Consider the following 24,538-nt stretch of genomic DNA (forward strand, 5'->3'; position numbering starts at 1 on the left):
TAAACCAATGCATTCTGAATGGGAGCGTTCTCCAACAATTAACGTCGTTTTTGAGGAGGTCTGCTTAAAAATCAGAAATGTTGACATATATATAACTAGATAATAATATATACAGATATATAACTAGAGGTTGCACTGTACTATCTGCGCTCACCCCTTCTGAAGCTTCTCTCTCTCTCGTTTCGTTTTGTGGAGCACGTCAATTGTCGGTGAACGCTCCCATTCAGAATGCATTGGTTAACATTTCGTTCTGTGGAGCACTAAAAAAGTCGGACAATCGTAATCTGGGACACGATTCAATAGATTAATAACGTTTGTGCGCATGAGCACGAAATCGCGTGATACCGGGTTTGCAACCCAACCAGCGTAGCTCTGCTGGGTGGGTGGTGTGAACTAGCGTCGTTCTTCAGGCTGGATGGTGTGAACTAGCGTAGCTCAGCTGGCTGGGTGGTGTGAACAAGCGTATCTCTACTGTCTGGGTGGTGTGAACTAGCGTAGCTCTGCTGAATGGGTGGCGTGTGAACTAGCGTAGCTCTGCTGTCTGGGTCCGTGGGAGTGTTTCTGGGAATGGGAGTATGATTCTTGAAAACAATAAGAGTGGAAAGGGCTGGCCGGCATTTTTTATTGATAGAATATATCAGTTAAAGGATGATATTTTTATTGATAAAATTAATGGAAAAAAAAATCGATCAGCATTGACTATGTTGCTAGCAGGGTTATTTTACGTTACCAGCCAGTTGTAATGTTAGAAATGTGACTTCAAAGAAAATGTTCCAAATCATAACTTATAATTAAAGCTACAAGCAGCATTTAACGCGGGGCCAAGGCTAACAAAGACCATTAAGACTGACTCAGACCATTAAGACCCTGACGCAGACCATAAAGCCCCTGACGCAGACCATTAAGATCATTCTTTTTTAATACTAACGCTGGAATAGTCTCAGCTTTGATCAGGTGATGCGCAAACAAACTTTCATGATCATACGTCAAAAGGATGAGGAGTTAAGTGTCTTTGAAGTATTCAAATGATTGCTGTAGCACCTCCTACACTGGAAAAAGGGTTTTAAGCCGTACTTCATCTGATTATTATTATGTAATTCAATTCAAATAAACATTTTTTGTTTTATTTTTAAAATAACTTTTTTTTATTTCAAAATACTGTGAAATATAGATATTTTTAATTAGGAGCTCAATTAAGAAATATCCATTTTGACAAATGTAAAATTTTAAGGTTGTGTATTCAACTGATTAATAATTTTGTCATTCAATCCAAATAATTTTTTTTGTTTTCTTCCTAAACCACTGTTATACTTGATTAGGAGCTCAATTTAGAAATATTTGTTCAGACAAATGTACAATTTCAAGGTTACGTACAAGCCTGCGCATGCGCATTAAATACAAAGACGCTTACGACTACTGGACCAAACCGCAGTGTTGCCAACTTAGCGATTTTGTCGCTATATTTAGCTACTTTTCAGACCCCTTTGGCGACTTTTTTTCAAAACAGCGACAAGCGACAAATCTAGCTTCTTTTTCAGCTGCTATTGGTGACTTTTGGCGACTTTTTGAGGTGAAAGCACTAGCCTTGACCAGAGTGACGATGACTCACTGGTTCTGTGAGCTAGGACAGTCTGTCTGTGTCTGGAGGGAGGTCTGGAGTTGGTCTAACTCTGCCATTTAGATTGTTAATATATATTGTATATTGTGTGGCGGCAGTAGCTCAGGTGGTAGAGCGGGTTTGGTTGATAATCTGAAGGTTGTTGGTTCGATCCCCGGCTTCACCAAGCAGTGTATCGAGGTGTCTTTGGCAAAGCACCTAACCCTGACTGATGTCGCGATGTGATGTCGAATCCAGACAGAAGCGCCTCAAGGTCATGAAGCGGCGAGAGCCGAGCGGGAAAAAATGATGATGATGATGATGTATACAATAATGAGAAACAATTGTTTGATTAAATTGTAATCTTTTTGATTGGATAAACCAAATTATTTCTGATAGATATTTCTTAAATGAGAACCAATTGTTGGAGTGAATCAATATTTTTTTGTTTACGATTTAAATGTATTAACTTCATTCAAAGAATAGAATTATACTTGGTGCCAAGTTGTATTATTTTGTTTTTATGAACATAGGAAATATTGTTTGAGGCAAGCTATATATTTGTCATTGGCTCAAGTTATGTAATATAGATGTGAACCATTACCCATGTTTTTTTTAATTGGTTCAACAGAAGGCTTTTTCCAGTGTATAGTCCAGTATGGATGAAGTGATAGCCTGCTTAACCTTGACCTATGTTTCTTCAAGTACTTCAAGTAAATGCTTAAATTCTTTTTTATTAAATTTGATTGGGGCAAGTATCGAAGGCAGGTATGATAAATCCAATTGAAACAAATATATGTATTTCGTTTTCAGTACAAGACAATCCTCCCCACCCATACATTATAAAAAAACTTAAAAGTTCCAAATAATTTAGCATCTCAATTAAATAGATCCTCTCACAAATAATAAAACAAACTACAAAAATAACTACAAAAACCCAACCAATCAAAGCTCTGTGCTGGGGTCCCGGGGTCTGTGGTCCTCCTCGCTGCGAGGGACGTGGAAGGACACGTAGGGACACCAGCGGCTGTTTAGACACACAAGCCTCTCCAACGTGGCAGAGTTAACGATGTCGAAGCCCGCCGCGCCCCCGAACGTGCTCGGCTTCCAGTACACCGGCGAGCAGATGGGGTTCCCCAGGAGACCCTTGAGGGAGAACGGGGCCCCCATCTCCACCATGCTCTCGCCGAAGATGGCGCTGTCGCGCGTCCGCTCCAGCAGCAGGCCCGGGTAGAACTCCAGCGCGTCGATGTCCCCGTACAGCTCCTCCAGCTGCCTCGCCATCTCCTTGTCATCTGTGGGGTCAGTTTGGTTTATCAAGAAGCCCTTCGTCACAGTGGCAGCCTCAAACAGCAGCAACAAGGAGCTCACACTTTCTTTGGATCTTCCGTTCTTCGTATCAACAACGATGAATCAAATTTCCACCTACGTTATTGCTAAATACAACAGCAATGTTCCGGCAATACTGCAGAATAGAATAAGTATGTCTATGTAGAATGAAGGAACATTTCTGCACCCCCAGTCTTGGCCAGAAAGGTGTTTTTGTATGTATTTTTGCACATAGTGCATACTTCTGAAAAAAAAGGAACATCAATAATGCTTACCGGTGAATTCATAGAAAGAAGCGTATGGCTTGAGTTCAAACTTCTTGCGGTACTCGTTAAACGGTTGCACACGCAGTGCTCTGGACTCCTTGATGACCAGCTCCACTACCTCTTGGAGCCGAGCATGGACATTCCCACCGCCCCCTATCTGAAACACAGAAACTCATGGTTACACAGGAATACACATCATAGGAAACACATGGGGATTCAACTCAGCATTTATCACATTGATATCACAATCGAGAAGCATTGACTCAAAATAAAATAATGAATAACGTACTCTCAAAAATAATAAACACAATATTGAATATAATACTGAATAATATACTGAAAAGTCTGCTGAATATAATTCTGACTAAGATACTGAATAAAATCATTCATAATATACTGATTAATATACGGAATATAATAATTAATAATATACAGAATTTATACTGAATATAATTCAGAATAATGTACTGATTATTATACTGGTACCTGTCCGGCCTGCTGTCTTGCGAAGGAATCCACCAGCTTCTCAACCCCAAAGTGTAGAAGAACGGATGTGTTGAACAGGAAGTCGGGGTAGGTGATGTCCTGTCCATCCACCAGGAAGCTGTCAGGCATGAGAGGGTGCCAGTGGTACAGGTGGTTGAATTCCAGCGAGATGCGGTTGCTGTACTGGAACTGGTCGTTGAAGATGAGGGTCGGGTCAAACTTGAGCTTCAGCAGGTAGCCGCTGAGCTGCTGAACGTACTCCTCGATCACGATGCGAATCGTCTCGCCTGGGGCGCACACACACACACACACACACACACACACACACACACACACACACACACACACACACACACACACACACACACACACACACACACACACACACACAAACCACATTTCACAAATGTCATGAAGTTACATTTCACAACGTGTGACAGTCAATAAAGCTTTTTTCAGCTTGGACAGAGCCCAATACAAAAGCAGTAAACCGAGAACCCAATGTTACACTGTGAGGTTGCAATAACGGAGACTGACCTAATGTCAGAGAGTACTCCATTTATCAACGACGATGAAAATAGCACATTGCCGACAATCACATGACTCATTGACGGAGCAGTGCCAGATGTAACATTTCTCTTCCCTCACAGAACTTATGGTGCGTTCACATTGCTTGGGGAATTATGGGGAAAACATTTTTGCGACGTCGGAAAGTTCTCGTGAACGACATCAGGAAGTGTGTATTTATGTGCCTGCTTGTCTTTCAGTGAGGGGTTGAGAGAGAGAGAAGGAAGACGCTCTCTGCGAGCCAGAGAGAGCGTCGATAGACCACGAGACGGACTGAATGAACATTCAACCTTGTACATTGGTTCTTGTGACATTGTGTTTATTTGCCACAACTGGAAATAAACAGGAGTTCGCTTCATTTTGACCAAAGAACTGTGTCCTGACTCCTGTGAACCCGTTACAGTGGTGTGAGTCATTGGTAGGAGTCAGTCATGGAACAATCGCCATTGGCCAGTGTCCTCGGACACCTGGCACAAACAGCAGAGCTACAGACCCAGCTACAGCAGGCTCAGAACGAGGTCCTGGTGGAGCTGGCCCGCTCCTTGGCCGCCGACCGGGAGGCCATGCGGGAGCTACTCGGCTCTGGAGAACGCGGCGGCGAAACCCGACCGGGGCGACTAATATATGTCCCCAAAATTAAAGACACCAATGCCAGGGTGACACGCTGGTTCCTGGCCCTGCAGGACTGCCATTTCCAGGTGATCCATCGGCCAGGACGAGCTCAAGCCAATGCGGACGCACAATCCCGGAGGAACGCTTGCCTGGGACTAACCAGAGGAACCCCCGGCTTACTGCTGAGGGTGGGGGTGTGTGGCAACCCCTAGCCGTCGGGCTTGGACGAACCACGCCAGCACCCTGAACAACAGCGCCCAATCCGCGGACAGGTAGTCCAAGGGAGATACATACGGTTCCTTTTCCCCCAGTGTGGAAGAAAACTTTATGATTACCCTTTTTTTTGTGAGCTGCACGTAATAAAACCATTGCACTGCAACCCTGCCGCCGACGACCGGGGTTGCCACAATATATATGTGTAGATGCGTATATATATATGTGTGTCTGTATGTCTATATATTCAACCCTCACTGTCTCTGTGTTATCGTTATATATTCACCCCTCACTGTCTCTGTGTTATCTTTATATATTCACCCCTCACTGTCTCTGTGTTATCGTTCTATATTCACCCCTCACTGTCTCTGTGTTATCTTTATTTATTACACGGGTCTTTTCAACGTTCCGTTCACTTGCATGGGCACTTCCGGCGGTCAATTATTTTTGGATAATTCATTGGCAACGGATGAATAATGACCGCTGTCAAGGTAAACAAAAGGACTTTTTGCCTTTGGTATCACTCCGCAGGTAGTCCGGTAACTTGTCAATGTAATAAGCGGGAAATGTATCAACCCAAGCGCTGTCGGTTGCTAAGCGACGACGTCAACGCCTTGGGCGGACTATTTCTCTGCTGATCAACACTATGAATGCTGGTAACAAATACATTGTAAATAAATTGTTTCGTTTTGGGAAGTAGCCGTGTAATAAGCGGGAATAGAACTTCGCCGGTCATTGTCGAAAAATAAGCCCCTTCATGGGGGCTTATTTTTTCGATAATGACCGGCGTTCTATACATTATCCCTTACATATTCACCCCTCACGGTCTCTGTGTTATCGTTATATATTCCCCCTCACCGTCTGTGTGATATCATTATATATTCACCCCCTCACTGTCTCTTTGATATCGTTAAGCACCCCTCACTTTCTCTGTGTTATCGTTAGATGTTCACCCCTCACTTTCTCTGTGTTATCGTTAGATGTTCACCCCTCACTGTCTCTGTGATATCGTTATATATTCACCCCCCATTGTCTCTTTGTTATCGTTATAATGCCTTGACTTGCACTGGTTACATTTTCTGCCATACCACACAGGTGAATTTAGGGTTAACTTATTTTATGTGGGAAGAATGAAGAAGGTGCGTACCGATGATGATGAGTCTGGTGGTCTGGAAGAGCTGCTCGTCTCCCCAGGTGGGGTGCACCTCCTTCAGCACGTCACACACCCGGTTGTGCTCCCGCAGCCACAGAGTGGAGTACAGGGTGAGGCCGGGCAGCAGGCCGAACACTTCCTGGCCCAGGGCCAGGCGCTGGCTGGGGGGCACGCTACTGGGGTAGCTCATGGCCACCGGGACCTCCTGGGTGGTCGGGGGAAACATCTCCCCATAGATCAACTGAACGGGAATTTTTTTTGAGTTAAAATTAGCCTAGGCAATATGTAGAAACCATCAAGAGTGAGAAAAAATATCCCACCCCTGGCTTCAGGCCTCCCTCTAAAGCCATTCCCCCAAAACACGTGACTAGCTCGCTAGCTTTAGCGATAGGTCTGCACGATGCACACATTAGTGCATGTATTTTATCTATTTTAACGTGTTTTAACTGATTTTACTGATTTGTACTTTCTACCGAGACACAATTATTTCCTATTTGGGATTTAAAAACTTTTATTTTTATAACACATTTATATACATTATATACCTCATCCTCCTCCTCATCGTCATCCGCTTATCCGGGGTCGGGTCGCGGGGGGAGCAGCTCAAGCAGGGGGCCCCAGACTTCCCTTTCCCGGGCCACATTGACCAGCTCTGACGGGGGGATCCCGAGGCGTTCCCAGGCCAGTGTTGCGATATAATCTCTCCACCTAGTCCTGGGTCTTCCCCGAGGTCTCCTCCCCACTGTACGTGCCTGAAACACCTCCCAAGGAAGGCGCCCAGTGGGCATCCTTACCAGATGCCCGAACCACCTCAGCTGACTCCTTTCTAAGTAAAGGAGCAGCGGCTCTAATCCGAGTTCCTCACGGATGGCTGAGCTTCTCACCCTATCCCTAAGGGAGACGCCAGCCACCCTTCTGAGACTCATCTCGGCCGCTTGTACCCGCGATCTCGTCCTTTCGGTCATCACCCAGCCCTCATGACCATAGGTGAGGATAGGAACGAAGATCGACCGGTAGATCGAGAGCTTTGCCTTGCGGCTCAGCTCTCTTTTCGTTACAACGGTGCGGTAAAGCGAACGCAATACCGCCCCCGCTGCTCCGATTCTCCGGCCAATCTCACGCTCCAAAGTACCCTCACTCGCGAACAAGACCCCGAGGTACTTGAACTCCTTCACTTGGGCTAAGGACTCATTTCCTACCCGGAGTAAGCAATCCACCGGTTTCCTGCTAAGAGTCATGGCCTCAGATTTAGCGGTGCTGATCCTCATCCCAGCCGCTTCACACTCGGCCGCCAGCCGATCCAGTGAGTGCTAAAGGTCACAGGCCGATGATCCAATGAGGACCACATCATCTGCAAAAAGCAGTGACGAGATCCTCAGACCACCGAACTGCAACCCCTCCCCACCACGACTACGCCTCGATATCCTGTCCATGTATATCACAAACAGGATTGGTGACAAGGCGCAGCCCTGGCGGAGACCAGCACCCACTGAGAACGAAACTGACTGGCTGCCGAGAACACGAACACAGCTCTCGCTTTGGGAGTACAAAGATTGGATGGCCCTGAGGATAGACCCCCTTACCCCATACTCCCGCAGCACCTCCCACAGTTTCTCCCGGGGGACCCGGTCATACGCCTTCTCCAGATCCACAAAACACATGTAGACCGGATGGGCATACTCCCAGGCCCCCTCCAGGATCCTTGCGAGAGTGAAGAGCTGGTCCGTAGTTCCACGTCCGGGGCGAAAACCGCATTGTTCCTCTTCTATCTGAGGTTCGACTATCGGCCGAACCCTCCTTTCCAGCACCTTGGAGTAGACTTTACCAGGGAGGCTGAGAAGTGTGATACCCCGGTAATTGGCACACACTCTCTGGTCCCCCTTTTTGAACAGGGGAACCACCACCCCGGTTTGCCACTCCTTTGGCACTGTACCCGACTCCCACGCGATGTTGAATAGGCGTGTCAACCATGACAGCCCCTCAACACCCAGAGCCTTTAGCATTTCTGGCTGGATCTCATCAATCCCTGGGGCTTTGCCACTGCGGAGATGTTTGACTACCTCAGTGACCTCCACCAGGGAAATTGACGACGAAACACCATCAACCTCGAGCTCTGCCTCCAACATAGAGGGCGTGTTATTCGGATTCAGGAGTTCCTCAAAGTGTTCCTTCCAACGTCCGACGACCTCCTCAGTTGAGGTCAACAGAGTCCCATCCTTACTGTACACAGCTTGGATAGTTCCCCGTTTCCCCCTCCTGAGGTGCCGGATAGTCTTCCAGAAACACTTTGGTGCCGACCGAAAGTCCTTCTCCATGGCCTCTCCGAACTTCTCCCACACCCGCTGCTTAGCCTCCGACACGGCAGCCGCTGCAGCCCTTCGAGCCTGTCGGTACCCTGCAACCGAGTCAGGAGTCCTCCAGGATATCATATCCCGGAAGGCCCCCTTCAGTCGGACGGCTTCCCTGACCACCGGTGTCCACCACGGTGTTCGAGGGTTACCGCCCCTTGAGGAGCCTAAGACCCTGAGGCCACAGCTAGCCACCGCAGCTTCAGCAATGGAGGCTTTGAACACCGCCCACTCCGGCTCAATGCCCCCAACCTCCACAGGAATGCCAGAAAAGCTCCGCCGGAGGTGTGAGTTGAAGATACCTAGGACGGGGGCCTCCTCCAGACGTTCCCAGTTCACCCGCACTACTCGTTTGGGCTTACCAGGTCTATCCGGAAATTTCCCCCATTCCCTGATCCAACTCACAACCAGATGGTGGTCGGTTGACAGTTCCGCCCCTCTCTTTACCCGAGTGTCCAAAACATGCGGCCTCAGATCAGATGACACGATCACGGAATCGATCATCGATCTTCGGCCTAGGGTACTCTGGTACCAGGTACACTTATGAGCACCCTTATGTTCGAACATGGTGTTTGTTATGGATAATCCATGACTAGCACAGAAGTCCAATAACAAACGACCGCTCAGGTTTAGATCAGGGAGGCCGTTCCTCCCCACCACGCCTCTCCAGGTGTCTCCATCGTTGCCCACGTGGGCGTTGAAGTCTCCCAGCAGAACTACGGAGTCCCCTACTGGAGCCCCATACAGGACTCCATTCAGGGTCTCCAAGAAGGCCGAGTACTCTGAGCTGCTGTTTGGTGCATACGCACAAACAACAGTCAGAGTTTTCCCCCCTACAACCCTTAGGCGCAGGGAGGCGACCCTCTCGTCTACCGGGGTAAACTCCAACACCGCGGCGCTCAGCCGGGGATTTATGAGTATCCCCACACCCGCCCGGTGCCTCACGCCCTCGGCAACTCCGGAGAAGAATAGAGTCCAACCCTTATCCAGGAGTACGGTACCAGAGCTGAGACTGTGCGTGGAGGTAAGCCCCACCAGATCTAACTGATAGCGCTCCACCTCCCTCACAAGCTCCGGTTCCTTTCCCCACAGCGAGGTGACGTTCCACGTCCCCAGAGCCAGCTTCTGCCGCCCGGGTCTGGTCCGTCGAGACCCCTGACCTTCGCTGCCACCCATGTGGCTGCGCACCCGACCCCAACGGGTCTTCCCACAGGTGGTGGGCCCATGGGATGAAGAGAGGGGGGGTGCCACGTAGTTTGTTCGGGCTTTGCCCGACCGGGCTCCGTGGCAAACCCGGCCACCAGGCGCATTAGATAGGCGTATTATATACATTACATTTATATAACTTGTTGGATTAATAAAATAGAAAATTCCTTGGATGAATCAGCACTCGCACTCACATCGCTTTGTTTCCCCTGATTGATAATCTGATGAAACAAGTTTTGCTGTTCCTGACCACCATTCCACATTGTTTTTATTACCTTGAATCTTTATCTCCGCACACAATCAGGGCTTGAACATTTAGAGTAAATGTTCTAGCCCTGTTTATTCGGTTATAAGCCAACATGTATAATGTTCCTAATGAAGTTCTCCATGAACATACGTCTCTGAGTTCATCTCTGTTCTGGCATGTTTTAACCTGATTCAGCATGTTGACTAACTCACATTCGGAGCCACACACTTGACCAGCTATGTTCTACTGGTCTGAATGACATCTCTGTAACTGGTTCAGTCTCTGGTGTCTTTGAGACTGAACCAGCTTTTCAATAAATTAATTGAAAGCACTTGCCATACCATACCATCCTCCCCCCCCCCCCCTCCTCCTCTGAGAAAATATCTATAACCTACCGGGACCTTAGGTCCATTGACCACACCCTCTTCACTGCCTCCATACAGGCATTACCTCTGTCTGACCTTCAGGATGAGCTCTCCTCACCTGATAACTTGGTCACCAAATATAATGCAACTCTCTCCAGACTCCTTGAGGATATAGCCCCGATCAAGAATGGGCTTGCACCTGCCACCTGCTCATGCCCCTTTACACCCCAAGAAGGCGACAGGCCGCCGTCTTGAGCGCCTGTATAAGAATACTAGCCTTACCATTCACTCATTGCTATACACAAAACACATCCTTGAGTACAGGGATGCCCTAAATGCTGCCCGTGCTAGGTACTTTTCCTCACTTATCAACTGCCTTAAGTCTAGGTCCAAGTCACTTTTCAGAACAGTTAATAAACTCCTCAAACCTCCTGTCGCTGCCTGCCCAAAAACACTTGAGCATTGCCAGGCTTTCCTCGATTTCTTCGAAGACAAACTTGATGTAATCTACAATTCTTTTCATCCTTCAGCTGAAACTCTCTCTTTATATTCACCTCCTCTGGGCTCTAAATTTGCCCATTTCACACTGGGTGATTCTTTCACTATCATAAATATCCTCACTAAATCGAACCCCTCCTGTCAGCTCGACCCTGCCTCCACCTCCTTACTCAAGGCATGCACCAAGCCAATCTGTGAACCATTGAAAATACTGGTTTACTCTAGCCTCAGCTCTGATGTTGTACCCCTGCTCTTAGAATGGCTGCAGTTACCCCCATTTTAAAGAAGCTCAACTCAGATCCCACTTCCTTGTCCAACTACCATCCTATTTCAAACCTCCCCTTTCTGGCCAAATTACTGGAAAAAGTGGCTGCTTTACAACTTCAGTCCTTTCTCACAGACACTACATTTTATGAGAACTTCCAATTTGGTTTCCGTAAACATCACAGCACAGAGACTGCACTCCTTCGAGTTGTAAACGACCTGCTCCGGTCTGTTGATAATGGTTCCCCAGACGTTCTAATCCTTCTGGATTGACGCGCTGCATTTGAGACAGTCAACCATAATGTGCTCATCACCCGTCTGTCAAATCTTGGTATCTCAGCCCTCCACTGGTTCCGGTCCTACCTCTCCACCAGACAACAGTTTGTAACTCTGGGCCCTCACAAGTCTTCCACATCCCCTGTCACTCGTGGTGTCCCTCAGGGTTCTGTTCTTGGGCCTCTCCTCTTCCTCATATAGATCCTTCCCCTTGGCCAAATCATCCAATGACATGGCCTTCAATTCCATTGCTACGCTGATGACATCCAACTATACCTCATTACAGTCTCCTTCACTGATCCTCTTCCCAGCTCACCTACTGACTGCCTACCTAACATTAAGCTCTGGATGCACGATAACTTTCTCAAACTCAACACAAATAAAACAGAAATCCTCCTCATCAATCCCAATTCTCAACGGTCCAAATCAAATAGTGTTTGGACATTGATGGAACAGTAGTACAATCTGATTCCGTTGTCAGAAACCTTGGCACACTGATTGACCCCTCACTCAGTTTCAATCCCCAAATTAAATCCCTCACTAAGACTGCATTCTTCCACCTCTGTACCAGGGGCGGATGGTGTATAGGGGCGATTTGGGCGACACACTACCAGTGCAGGGAGAAAGACGATTTTTTTTTTAACAAATTCTATCACATCAAAAATAGTTTTCAGTGTTCTAGACATATTATCTGTCATTGTCCAATCAGAATCGTCAGATTCAAGTCGCGTTTGAAATGGTCCTGCCTCTCTGGGCGAATTCATTGACGTGGAAAATCGCCCAAGGATGCTCCCATTGACTGTCATGTTAAAACTTTTTTTTTCGGAAAATGAGCCTTCAATGCATTTTCAATGGGGATTTGGGACTCTCTCTAACATGCTTGCATTATACGTAACTGAGCAAAGAGCGCGAAGGGATATCTTTGATCAAGTCACTTGCTAATTTCAACATGGCTGCTAATGTGTGCAATTCCGTTGCGTCTCTGAAAGAAGTTCCTTTTAGTCGACGATCCAATTCAGGTAAATTGGCATTAAAACAATCAGGACCTCCAAGGCCAAAATTAATAAAAAAGCGGTCACACGACGACATTCTGTACCAGAAGCTCCAGAAGAAGGACATTGATGCAGTTTTCATCAAAGGGCCCTCGAGAGCTTCACAAGCAGTGTGCAGACCATTAGGTAAGATAACATTAATATTATTTGATCCTTCTCAAAGCAAAACTTTGTTATGAGAACATATGCATGAAAGGAGACTGTATTTGTTTTCTTTTTTTATAATATATGGTATTTTTTATAAAATATTGCCAGTGGTATAATCTAGCTTGCTGTACTCTGTGCTGGACATCCTGGTTAGGCGAGGCACAATGGATAGCTTAAAAAACAGTGTTTAACACTAACACTATGCATCCTTGCCCATTTTAAGTGGGTATACTCATCATGCCTTCAGTGTGTCTTGAACAACCACACATAAAAGGTTGCCCATATTATATTGATATTTTATCGTATTTGTCTAAATGCATACTTGACTGTAGATAGATTTATGAGTGAAGTTACCAACATAATAGATATAAAACAGTGTTTAACACTAACATTATGTATTCCTGCCCATTTTAAGTGGGTATGCTCACATCTTTTTACTGGATAAAGTGTGAACATGTGCATCACGTATACTACAGTACTGTACACAGCCTAACAAACACATTATTTGTTTGTTTGCATTCAGAGAATCTGACCAGCTGCAAGAGCCATCAGGAACCAACAGACCAAGGACGGCTTTGACAGAAGAGGCGAAGCAGAGGCTGTCTGAAGAGGTCTGCGACGTCATCCTGGCTCACATCAAAGCGATGTGGTTCTCTTTCACTGGCCACCTTGTGAGTGCTACCTTAGCACAAGGAAATATGTTTGAAAGGTACTAATTTTCTGCTGATGCTCTGAATGCCACTGTGAAGGCATATCCCACGCTGAACAAGGCAAAACTCAAGACGGGAAGGTCTCTAATCTATGTGAATCCTGAATTCAAGGGCTGCTGTGGTGCACTGGCACTCATGAGCTACAACCTCCAGGAGAGGTTAACTACTCCTATGACAACAGCTGAAGCTGAGAGATGTTTCTCAACTGCGAAATTCAATGGGCCAGGAACGTCTGAATGCACTGGCCATGCTCTCCATGGAGAGGGAACTAGTCCTCAACATGCGTGATTTCAATGAGAAAGTCATTAACCGCTTTGCTGCACTGAAATAGAGACTAGCAAAGTTTCAGTACAAGTAATGTAGTCTCTCTCTCTGTTTCTCTCTGTCTCTCTTTGTCGCCCCCTTCCCCTGAGAATCGACACTGGGTTACAGCGGCCATCACAACCCCCCCACCCCCCCTTCCCGTGAGGATGGACACTGGGTTACAGCGGCCCTCAAAACCCCACACCACCACCCACTCCTTTCAAGTGTATATTGTACATAGTTCTCTGCAAACCTATGGTGGCATCATGCCTTCAGTGTGCATATTGTATGTAGTTCTCTGCAAACCTATGGCGGCATCATGCCTTCAGTGTGTATATTGTATATAGTTCTCTGCAAACCTATGGTGGCATCATGCCTTTAGTGTGCATATTGTATGTAGTTCTCTGCAAACCTATGGCGGCATCATGCCTTCAGTGTGTATATTGTATATAGTTCTCTGCAAACCTAGGGTGGCATCATGCCTTTAGTGTGCATATTGTATATAGTTCTCTGCAAACCTAGGGTGGCATCATGCCTTCAGTGTGTTTATTGTATATAGTTCTCAGCAAACCTATGGTGGCATCATGCCTTCAGTGTGCATATTGTATGTCGTTCTCTGCAAACCTAGGGTGGCATCATGCCTTCAGTGTGTTTATTGTATATAGTTCTCAGCAAACCTATGGTGGCATCAAGCCTTCAGTGTGTCTTGAACAACCACACATAAAAGGTTGCACATATTATATTGATATTTTATCGTATTTGTCTAAATGCATACTTGACTAGATCGATTTTTAAGTGGAGTTACCAACACAATAGATTGGCCGTAACACACTCACCCCTTTTAGAATCTCACTCACTCACTCACTCTCTCACAAACACACATACAGATAGAGACAGAGAGAGAATGTTAACTTGTGTATAATTCCCAATTATTATTGATGCATTTGCACTTTTAATCTTGCTGAATTCTACAAGGCAAATAAATTAAGTTAAAACTTAGTTAAATTAAGTTAAAAAGATAGTTTGGTTTACAAACGTTCAACCCCCCCTAAAATAAAAATCACCAGCCGCCACCGTCTGTAACCTAGCCTGCATTTGGCCCTTCCCTCTCTAACTATGATGCACCAACGCTGGTTTACTCCATAGGTACCTCAAGTTTAGACTACTGCAACTGCCTCTTCATCGGCCTACCAACTAAATCACTTCAAAGATTGCAATATATTCAAAATTCAGCAGCCAGCGATCTGCTCACATCAACCCTATTCTAGCTCAGCTAAACTGTTTACCGGTTCTTTCCCGAATCAAATTCAAAATTCTTCTTCTCACCTTCAAAGCCCTCCATGACTGTTCTCCTCCTTACCTCTCTGACCTTCTGACCCCTTATACTCCATCTCGCTCACTCAGATCATCTGACCACAATCTCCTCTCCATCCTCCGCAGACTTTCTACCCTGGGTGGCAGGTCTTTCAGCGCCATGGCCCCCAAACTCTGGAACTCCCTTCCTCAATCCCTCTGTGACTGTCCCTCCTTCCCTCTCTTTAAAGCTGATCTCAAGACCTTTCTGTTCCAAGAACACTTCAGCTCTTCTACCAACCCTGCATACACCCTCTGTATATATTATTTATTTTTATTTTATCTTTATTTCTGGTGCTGTCTTGTTCTGTCTGTGCTCATGACTCTGTAAAGCGACCTTGAGTATGACAAAGGCTCTATATAAAATCAACTTTTTATTATTATTATTATACCATGAAAGTGCATGTATATCTTGCTTTTCAAGACACCCAAAGCACTCTGTGTAAGTGTGTGTGTGTTTGTGTGTGGCTGTATGTGTGTGGGTGTGGTGAGGGTGGGGAGGGCTGACATTTAAAATAAGGTCTTGTGAGAATACACAAGACATCAATCTCATTAGAACACAGAAAACATTGGAACATGTTGGGCCCCGTCTCCAACAACCCTTGTGAATAGTTCTAAAGATGTTTCTCAACGTAACCTGTAGCCTTCAGGTCGAGCCAGGCAGAGCACCTGATATCTCAGCTTCCCGTCCTGGTGCAGGCGGAGCTGCAGCTGTCGCTCCAGGTTGTCTCCGTAGATGTGGCCCGCGTCCACCTGGTCCCCAAGATAGAGATAGCATGAGGACCTCTGTATAAATATACATCCATCCTATCTTGGATTTGAAACAGAACTAAGGCCATTCAAGTGAAAGACTATTATTGTACATCCGATGAAGTTACACAAACACCGTATTCTGTGTGATTCTATTGAAATTAGCCTACTGTAAAGATTATTATGTACTTGTACAAATGTCCAAATGTTATCCTTTTTACTCTAGATTGGTCTTTTCATATCTGAGGAATGCTGACACCTGCAATAAGATTCCTTTAACTTAAAATAAATAATTCTGATTCTAAACCTATTCCAACTCAAATGAAAACTTGCTGAGGTCAAGATCCTTCTAAAGACAGAGTGAGAGGCACCGCGTGGGAGAAGCCCCGGGGGAAGGCAGGGCCCCGTGGGAGAGGGCCCTACCCCATGGGAGAGGGCCCTTGTGAAGGCTGGGCCCATCCGGTGGTGGGTCTTGAAGAACTGGTGGGTGAAGTGTTGGGCGAAGAAGGCGAACATCAGATTGGCTCCCTGAGGGTCCGGTCTGAACTTCTTTCTTATCAGGAAGCGCGTCACCAGGTCTCTGGGGTCCGGGAGCACGGCTTTACCTGATAGAGAAAAACACAACGGTTGTAAAACAAGAACCAAAGTTTGGTGTAGATTGTTGTTAAAGACAAGGGCAGGCAGTGAATTTACCCTTGGTGCCCATGGGCATGGGGCAGTCCTCGGGCACAGGGGGTAGTATGCGGGTGTAGTAACTGAGGTTGTAGTATGACTCCCAGCTCAGGTATCCATACTTGGAGTTGAAGGTCGGCGGACTGGGAATGAAGTTGGATCTGACTTTTGGAGGATAGATGAAAATGTTGATAATTTCTGATGATGACTTATCTGTGATCTAATGTATTCTTTAATATCCGATATCCGTGTCTTCACGTCTCTTTCCCCTAATGACACCATAAGAGTGAGGGAGGGATTCCAGGAGATTGGACAGACGACCACACTTTGAGCCCTACTTTCCATAATGCTGTCATGTCTATATATATATATATATATATATATATATATATATATATAGAGAGAGAGAGAGAGAGAGAGAGAGAGAGAGAGAGAGAGAGAGAGAGAGAGAGAGAGAGAGAGAGAGAGAGAGAGAGAGAGAGAGAGAGAGATATATAGAGAGATATATATTCGTGTTACTGGGATAATGTTTCCGTTATAACCGTACTAGTATGCATTCATATTAATTTTATTAATTTACTCATGCTTTGGGTTTGTATAAAGGTTTCATCTGTTTTCTTACCAAACAGGAATCAGAAAAGGGCCTTTAGTCCTATAGTGGTTGGTCTTTTATAAATCTATCATTCTTATCTTAATTTTGCATCTGAAACCAGAGAGAGAGGGAGGTTTCTCAGCATCAGTTTACATCCTCTGCACTGGTGGAATGCGTATAGCCCCCAGGTAAGGGAAGGGTCATTACAGGACATGCAATATACTGTCAAATACTTGATACATTTCACAGGCAACTTGGAAGATATGAGTGCAGAATAACCCACCGGTATAGTGTGACTGTTTGAAGAATTATAGGTGCATCGTGTGAAAACCGGCTGTAGTTGTGGGGGATAGTACATATGGTACCACTAACCACTTCCTATTCTGAGGACTATCTCCTATTAGCAATGAAGCAATGACCTATTTATCGTGCCAATTGAGAATGGATAATATTAGATTAGATTATAGTCATTTAACATTAGATAACAATATATTACAATAAATGACATTAGATAACTCACCTACACACATACACACTGATTTTGTGAAGTACTTTAAGTGCCTTGAAAAGTGCTATATTAACCCAAAGAATTATTATTAATAACCTTAATAACATTCCATTATACAAGAGGGGTATTTTGCGTAGATGTTGAGGTTGGCTGTGGACCAGGGCCCTCGTCTGGGCTATGACCCCTGATAACTGCAACCGGCAAAGGAAAGGAGATGTCTGAGGTGATACTGAATACATATGAGCAGGAAGTCGGAGCAGGAAAGGGCTACAATAATCACCACTACTGCAGCTGCTACCACCGCTTAGAAAATACAAAAATATATAGAATGAGAGTCTTGTGCATAAGAACATGTTTGGGTAGGTGCTCCCAGAGGATACGCAGGCTGAGATAGTACAATGACCCACTACTGAACAGTGGAAGGATGAGCTCATTTCGGAGAATAAGGGGTGTCCATGCCAAGTTATGGCGAGCTATACAGACGTTGCCAACATGGCAGTCCCGCCCCCCTATTGGGAGGACAAAATGTACCCTCTTTGACTTCTTGTCAGGTTATATTGTGGTAGAAATTAACCTTACATTCTATGTTAAACTATGATTATTATTAGGCCTACATATCATATAAATACTTTAATAGTGGAAAGGAGCTGATCACCTTTAACCTAGATGTTATGTGCCGTGTGACACCAGTGAGTGGGTCCAGGACATTCTCACCTGATGGGCCATGTGACACATCAGTCAGAGAGTCCAGTCTACTCCCATTTTGATGTACTCTCTGAAGACAATGCTTACATTCACACGTGTGCATCATCTCTGTTTGTATAAGGATAATATATGTTCTAAGGTCACATTGGGATTCAGAAGACATAGGGGTATGCTGACATCCACACAGTATGACCCTGATGGGAAATTCTATATTTGATGAAAGTCCAACTTTGTATTGTGTAAAATTCGGGGATATAAGGAGCTGTCTGGGATTCATTCAGTAGTGTGTATTCGCAAATACCATTCAGCTTTGTTGTCTCTCGTTTGCGGGTGGCAATAAACTCTCCATCTATACTTGACCTGGACTCCCCGATTCCTATTTGCTTATAGCTAGTTGAAGTAAATTAGATCAGTTGTAATTATTAATGCTACAACAATATGAAACTACATTTAAGGCCTTCACCTTTAACAACTAACTATAAGAAAGACAGGAGTATATGTTTCTTCATTCTGTGCATTGTTTAGTTGAATTTTCTCTTTTTGTATACATTTTTTTTGCAATAGCAGATTATGTGACTTCTCCCTCAGCGAATTTAAGAGTTAGCAATTCTCGTACCGTAATGTTGGCTCATAAATAAAGGTCTTCTTATCAATTTCGTGCTGGTTGCTCTGAGCTACGACATCACCACAACAGTGTTTACTTGGATCAAGCACATATGTAAGGATTTATAATATACATAAATACATTTTCAAACTTGTATTATAAACATGGGGTAGCATGACCTTGATAACAAGAGAGATTTACATTTGTATATTCTTACATTGGATATGGACGTGTTATGACAGTGTTAATTTCAGATAACTGTCTTTAGGATATGAGTGTAGGCAGGTGCACAGTACCTTGTGTGAGAACCTATGACCAACACCCAGCCCCTGATTGGTCTCTTCCTCTCCATGATGAAAATGGTCTGCACGTCTTACACAATGCTAGCATGACCTCCCCGAAACCCTGCACTGCAGAGGCAACCCGCAACTATCTGTCCTGCTCCCACGTCTGTGCGAATTTAGACCAAGATCGGCTTAGCCTTCTGTAAATATGGCCACTCTAAATATTTACTGGCTTGAGCATAACAGACTGAATGGTAGGGGACTCGAGCTACAAGCATGTCATCTTGATTTATCTCGTCCAACAAAGCTCCACCGGTTGTGGTTAAAAAGAAGAGCAATGTTTAAAAGGACATTCACAGTTATTAAAGACTCTTAAAGACTAATAAAGATCTGAAACACATGAGCATGGTAAACATCAAAGTCGGACACAGTGTTTTTGAACTTCCTAACGTGTCACTTCCTATCTGTATTATGTGCATAATGTATGATTATTGTGAAACATAAAACAATGTTTACAACATACCAGTGAGGACCACCCTCATGAGGATGTTGCGCAGGAAGCTGCTGTTGATCACATCCCACAGCCAGTGGAAGTGTGTGAGGAGGTAGTGGACGGTGTCTGGACTGGGCTTGAGCAGATGGTGAATTCTTGTCCAGAACTCAGCTACAAAACCCAACAAGAGAAGGATAAAACACACACAGTTTTAAAAAGCTTACTTAAAAAGTTAAAAAGCTATCTCGAAGACTGGTGGGCGACAAGAAATATATACATATTTTCTTTTCCCGATGATCATGCATTATAACTTCAGTTGGTTCTCATCCGAATTCGGCCACAGGATCCAGGCAAGCAAGGTTATTACAAAGTTATTTTTACCTTGATTTAACGTTTTTCATCTCTGTTTGTCATATGAAAATACAAACAACTGTACTGGTACCTAGTGAGAGAATTTGCCATCTTTTCTATCATACTAATTTGATGGTTGAACATTGTCGATAGGGGAAATCTTATCCATACTTCTTCCTTCTGCTCTTTTGTGAGCCAACTGTGGTCTGGAAAGCACTCGGGTTCTGTTGGTTGTTGTTGGCATCCGTCGTGACATTATGAGAAGATATTCCATTCCAGTTTTCACCATTCCCTCTATGGAACATCCCTGTAGAAACTGTCTCCCACTCTGTGTTCTACTGGACTTCAGTTACATAAATTACATTATTTCCAACTGTCAATTTTACTGGTTGGTTTGATCCAAACGAAATGATCCAAATAGCTGCGCAAACGCATGCAACACACTACAGGGCTGAAAAAGGAAGTAGCTAAGACATGTTTGGACATGTTTCAACATTCGACCCCCACACAAACGAAAGAGTCGTGGTTATCTCGACCATGCAGAATGCTTGACATTCGAACAAATGAGAAGGAAATCTGGGTGGTATCAGTAGAAAACACACCAAAATAAACTGCCCATCCTCCCTCCTACGTACAATACATGCAGGTTTCTATAGTAGGCCTACTTCGGGTGAAGCGTGAATCTGCACTGTTGATAAGCAAGCCTTTCTATGTATCAGCAGCTGCTCATACATTCTCTGCCTGCGGCTTCATCCAGCCTGGTTATGCGCCCTAGAGCAGAGACAGGAAATGGAAGCATAGTTTGGACACACTCACGAACAGTGCAGTTGTCCCCATGGAAGCCGGTGCGAGTGCAGTCACACTCAAAGCGCTCTGTGCCAAATCGCACACATGTTCCAGAGTTTTCACAGGGATAATTACAACATGGATTCACTGCGGAAAATAGGGAAAGACATCATTATGGGACGCAATTAATGATTTTGAATGATTATCACAAATTAATGAATGAATGTGATCATTAATAGTCGAAGCAGGACAACATGAACACTACCGATTACATAGTAAATATGTGAAGCACAAATTAAGTATGGCTACACAAATACTACATGTAACTGACAAGATTCTATAAATGAAACACAATGCAAGTACATTAATAGAATAATATCTGTAAATACACTTTAGAAGTTGCTGAAAATGTTAAAGCAAGAAAACTTGGAATGCCTAGAATATGATTTAGGTCCAAAGCGATCAAAGCTGTAGCTTAGTAAATGCATACATGAAAAAAATAATTATATGGCATAAGAATATAGTGTTCCCAAAGCACAAAAAGCTACTTCACATACAATGTTAATAAATGTCTGTATCTATACAGTGCTTTTATGCAAATAATGTGGACACTCAATCGCCACAATCCCTGTCATATCATAATTTATGGACAGAAATATGATGCAAGTTCATGACGGTATGGACTTTAATGTAAAGCTTGACTACATCTCATTCCCTTCCACTATGGCCTTTGTATTCCCTGTGATCGGACAAGAATGAGAGCTGAGGGGCGGGCGGAGGTGTTACCGTGCAGCTGGAGGGGATATGAATTATTGGTTTTATGAATGAGTGGTTTCAAACAGACACTATAATCACCTCTAATTGGAGGGTGACGCACATACTAACCCTTAAAATCATGTTCGAACATTGATCTTGAGTGAGTGAGTGAGTGAGTGAGTGAGTGAGTGAGTGAGTGAGTGAGTGAGTGAGTGAGTGAGTGAGTGAGTGAGTGAGTGTGTGTGTGTGGGGTGGGGGGGGGGGAATAGCCTTGGCCACACGGTTGGGCTAAAATCACCCTTTGCCATGCGCATGCGCGCGCATTCCCGGCCATCCGTGTACTTCAGGCATTGCCGGGCATTAGTGTACTTTGAATTCAATTGAAAGGGATTATTGTATTTTATATATTCTATATAGCCTATTTGTTTTGTTAAATGTCATGAAGTCCAATAAGATACATTATGTACAAAGTTCTTAGTTGTGGCGTCATATAGTTAGAGATGAGTTAAATGGAGAAAACAGTGTGGCAACAGTGGCCGAAGAGGTAGCAAAGCTATCAATGAAATCAAGAGGTTAGTTCGATTCCCTCTATTGTCAGACTTACGCTTTTGTCAGATTGTAACGCTTTTATGATCACAATGTTTTTAGTCAGCCAGCCAGACCTCCTGTATCATAATGTTTCAAATTAGGTGCGTTTTTAGTCAGCCAGCCAGGCCTCCCGTATCATAGAGTTTCAAATTCAGTGCCTCCCTGATATTCTGAGGACAAATATCTTTGGATTAATAGAAGAATTTTCTGTGTGCATGTACTGATAATTGTAGCCGGGTGCAAATATCATTCACTTCTAAATTGCACCAGGGTTCTAATTGCACCATATCTATAGGCCTACTAGGAATAAAATCGTTTATTCCTAGATATGTCTACCAATAGACATCATTTACCCTTTTAATCTAATTAGGATATGGCCTTTAATAGTTTACTGGCATTGTTAGGGAGTAACGGAATACATACCTACCGGCGTGACGTATTCAGAATTCAAATTATAGCTGTATTATAACTGTATTCCGTTACAGTTACAGTTAAAATTGTTGGTATGCTTATTTAGAATACAGTTACATTGTGGAAATCAATGGATTACATGACGATACTTCTGTTTCAGCAGTTTATTCGTGCTTTCACACCAACAGCATTTAGTGCGCACTAAACGAGTTTGGTCCCTTGGTACGTTTGAGAGTTGGTGTGAATGCAACCACCTCACTTCGATGCGAACCATTTCAGACGACCGAGACTTCCCTGAACAGCTGGTCTCGGTTCGCTTCCAAACGAACCCTGGTCTCGGTTCGCTTCCAAACGAACCCTGGTACGGTTCGCTTGAGATGTGAAAGCGAACGCACCTCGGTCCGATCCAGTTCTACAAAGCATATGCCTCTTTGGACGAAACAGGCACCCGCTCAGCCGCGCACATTATGGGAATTATTGTTTGATTAGCGGTAACTCCAAGACTACAGCAAATTGTTGGACCGTCGGGGAATTTGGACAGACACCCACATAAAGCGTATGCTGGAAAACACACATAAAAATGCCGATGCATTTAACACATTCAGCACCAGGATGAGGGAGAAGGAGTTCGACCGGTCCACTACTGTATGAAACAAATCAAGATCACGAGTGCAGCCCGCTATCCAGCGGGCTGCACTAGTGATATTGATTTGTTTCATACAGTAGTGGACCGGTGATTATTTTGCCTACCTCATAGACGCTTTCCCCAACTTTTTTATCTTTACCCCTCCCCAGACCCTTTTGTCCTCTCTCTCTCTCTCTCTCTCTCTCTCTCTCTCTCTCTCTCTCTCTCTCTCTCTCTCTCTCTCTCTCTCTCTCTCTCTCTCTCTCTCTCTCTTTGATGCAATAGCAAATATCTTTCGCATGAACATACCCTTATAGGCTTTGTTCCACTACAACAAATTATATGAAATAGTGCACTTCCAGCTAAACTTGGGCCTAACACATTCAGCCAGTTTAAACAGAAGAACACACCATAATAGCCCTGTTTAGTAAGCAGGATTTGACTCCTACACTTATAAAATGCAATTCAATATGGAAGTAATCCAAGTATTCAGAATACAATACTCGGATTGAGTGATGGCACGGAATACAATACATATTACATTTTTGGGCATTTATTCTGTATTCTTTAACTGGATACATTTTAAAAGTATCATTCCCAACACTGTTCATTAGTAAATGCATAGATGAAAAAAACGCTTACCCATAGTTGCTCCGGTGAATAAAGACATGTCCAGCAGCAGCAGGAGAAGAAAAAAAGCAAACGTAGACTTGACACCGGCTGCAAGGCAGGGAGAGGGAGGGGTTGAGGTAGACGTAATCAATCATATAATTAAAACGATTCAGATGAACAAACTCACGTGTCTTAGCTCCAAGCGAAGCATCTGCTGCCCTGGCGCTCATCATGTCAGGAGTAAAAATCCTTCAATGAGCTAAAACATGGATGCAGGCCTGAGGTGGATCGGAGAGACAACTGAGAACATGCACAGTGTGTGTGCGATGACGTCCCTCCCCTCTTTAAGTGGGATGTGTTTCTGAGCGTTTTCTCAGAGATATTGGTCAGCGTTTGCCGAGCTAAAGCCGATTTGAATAAATTCAGCACAATTGAATGCCACGGATCAATTGCCAAGAAAGCGAAATAAGCGAAAATAAATAAAGGAAAAAAATAAGACATTTGTATTATATCGATATATGCCACAATTCGCATTGCAATTCGCCTCTAGCTCTACCTGGTGGTTGAAGATGGAAAGACATGTGCTGTGTGTTAACCTATGTGACCCAAGGAGTAACCCCTGACTGCAGCTCGCAGATCGAGGAGGAGCTAAATGTGGGCGGGCTTAAACGTTTAACTCCGCCCACATTTAAGGAAAATTCCGCGCAGTATCATTCGTTCTCCCGCTTTCGAGCGGAGGAGCTAAATGTGGGCGGGCTTAAAAGTTTAAACCAGCCCACATTTAAGGAAAATTCCGCTCAGTATCATGG

General features: G+C 44.5%; 1 protein-coding gene across 3 annotated transcripts; it reads right to left on the bottom strand.

The window, feature by feature from the left end:
* Positions 1–254: 254 nt before the first annotated feature.
* On the bottom strand, positions 255–24,066 carry ptgs1 (prostaglandin-endoperoxide synthase 1). 3 transcript variants are annotated; one of them, XM_056591652.1, is made up of 11 exons: positions 23,917–24,065; positions 23,760–23,837; positions 20,768–20,884; positions 19,631–19,771; positions 16,436–16,579; positions 16,166–16,347; positions 15,662–15,745; positions 6,218–6,464; positions 3,679–3,965; positions 3,202–3,349; positions 256–2,892 (listed from the first exon to the last, which is right to left on the bottom strand). In XM_056591652.1, the coding sequence occupies exons 1-11, from the start codon at positions 23,960–23,962 to the stop codon at positions 2,543–2,545; spliced, it is 1,824 nt and encodes a 607-aa protein (XP_056447627.1). In that variant the 5' UTR covers positions 23,963–24,065; the 3' UTR covers positions 256–2,542. The 3 variants fall into 3 exon arrangements, with proteins under 3 accessions (XP_056447628.1, XP_056447629.1, XP_056447627.1); XM_056591653.1 differs by lacking the exon at positions 20,768–20,884 and having other exon boundaries at positions 255–2,892; positions 23,917–24,066; XM_056591654.1 differs by having other exon boundaries at positions 255–2,892; positions 20,123–23,837; positions 23,917–23,938.
* Between the last annotated feature and the right edge of the window lie 472 nt (positions 24,067–24,538).

The sequence above is a fragment of the Gadus chalcogrammus genome, chromosome 6, assembly GCF_026213295.1.
Source record: "Gadus chalcogrammus isolate NIFS_2021 chromosome 6, NIFS_Gcha_1.0, whole genome shotgun sequence".
Taxonomy (NCBI): domain Eukaryota; kingdom Metazoa; phylum Chordata; class Actinopteri; order Gadiformes; family Gadidae; genus Gadus; species Gadus chalcogrammus.

Bases quoted from the DNA above. Each gene is read 5' to 3' on its own strand.
- ptgs1 (XM_056591652.1), bottom strand. From the start codon at position 23,962: ATGATGAGCGCCAGGGCAGCAGATGCTTCGCTTGGAGCTAAGACAC. The intron at 16,580-19,630 runs GTATGTTGTAAA...ATCCTCCAAAAG, and splicing joins CATGAGGGTGGTCCTCACTG to TCAGATCCAACTTCATTCCC. The intron at 6,465-15,661 runs GTGCTCTGCCTG...ATTCCCGTTCAG, and splicing joins ACGGGAAGCTGAGATATCAG to TTGATCTATGGGGAGATGTT.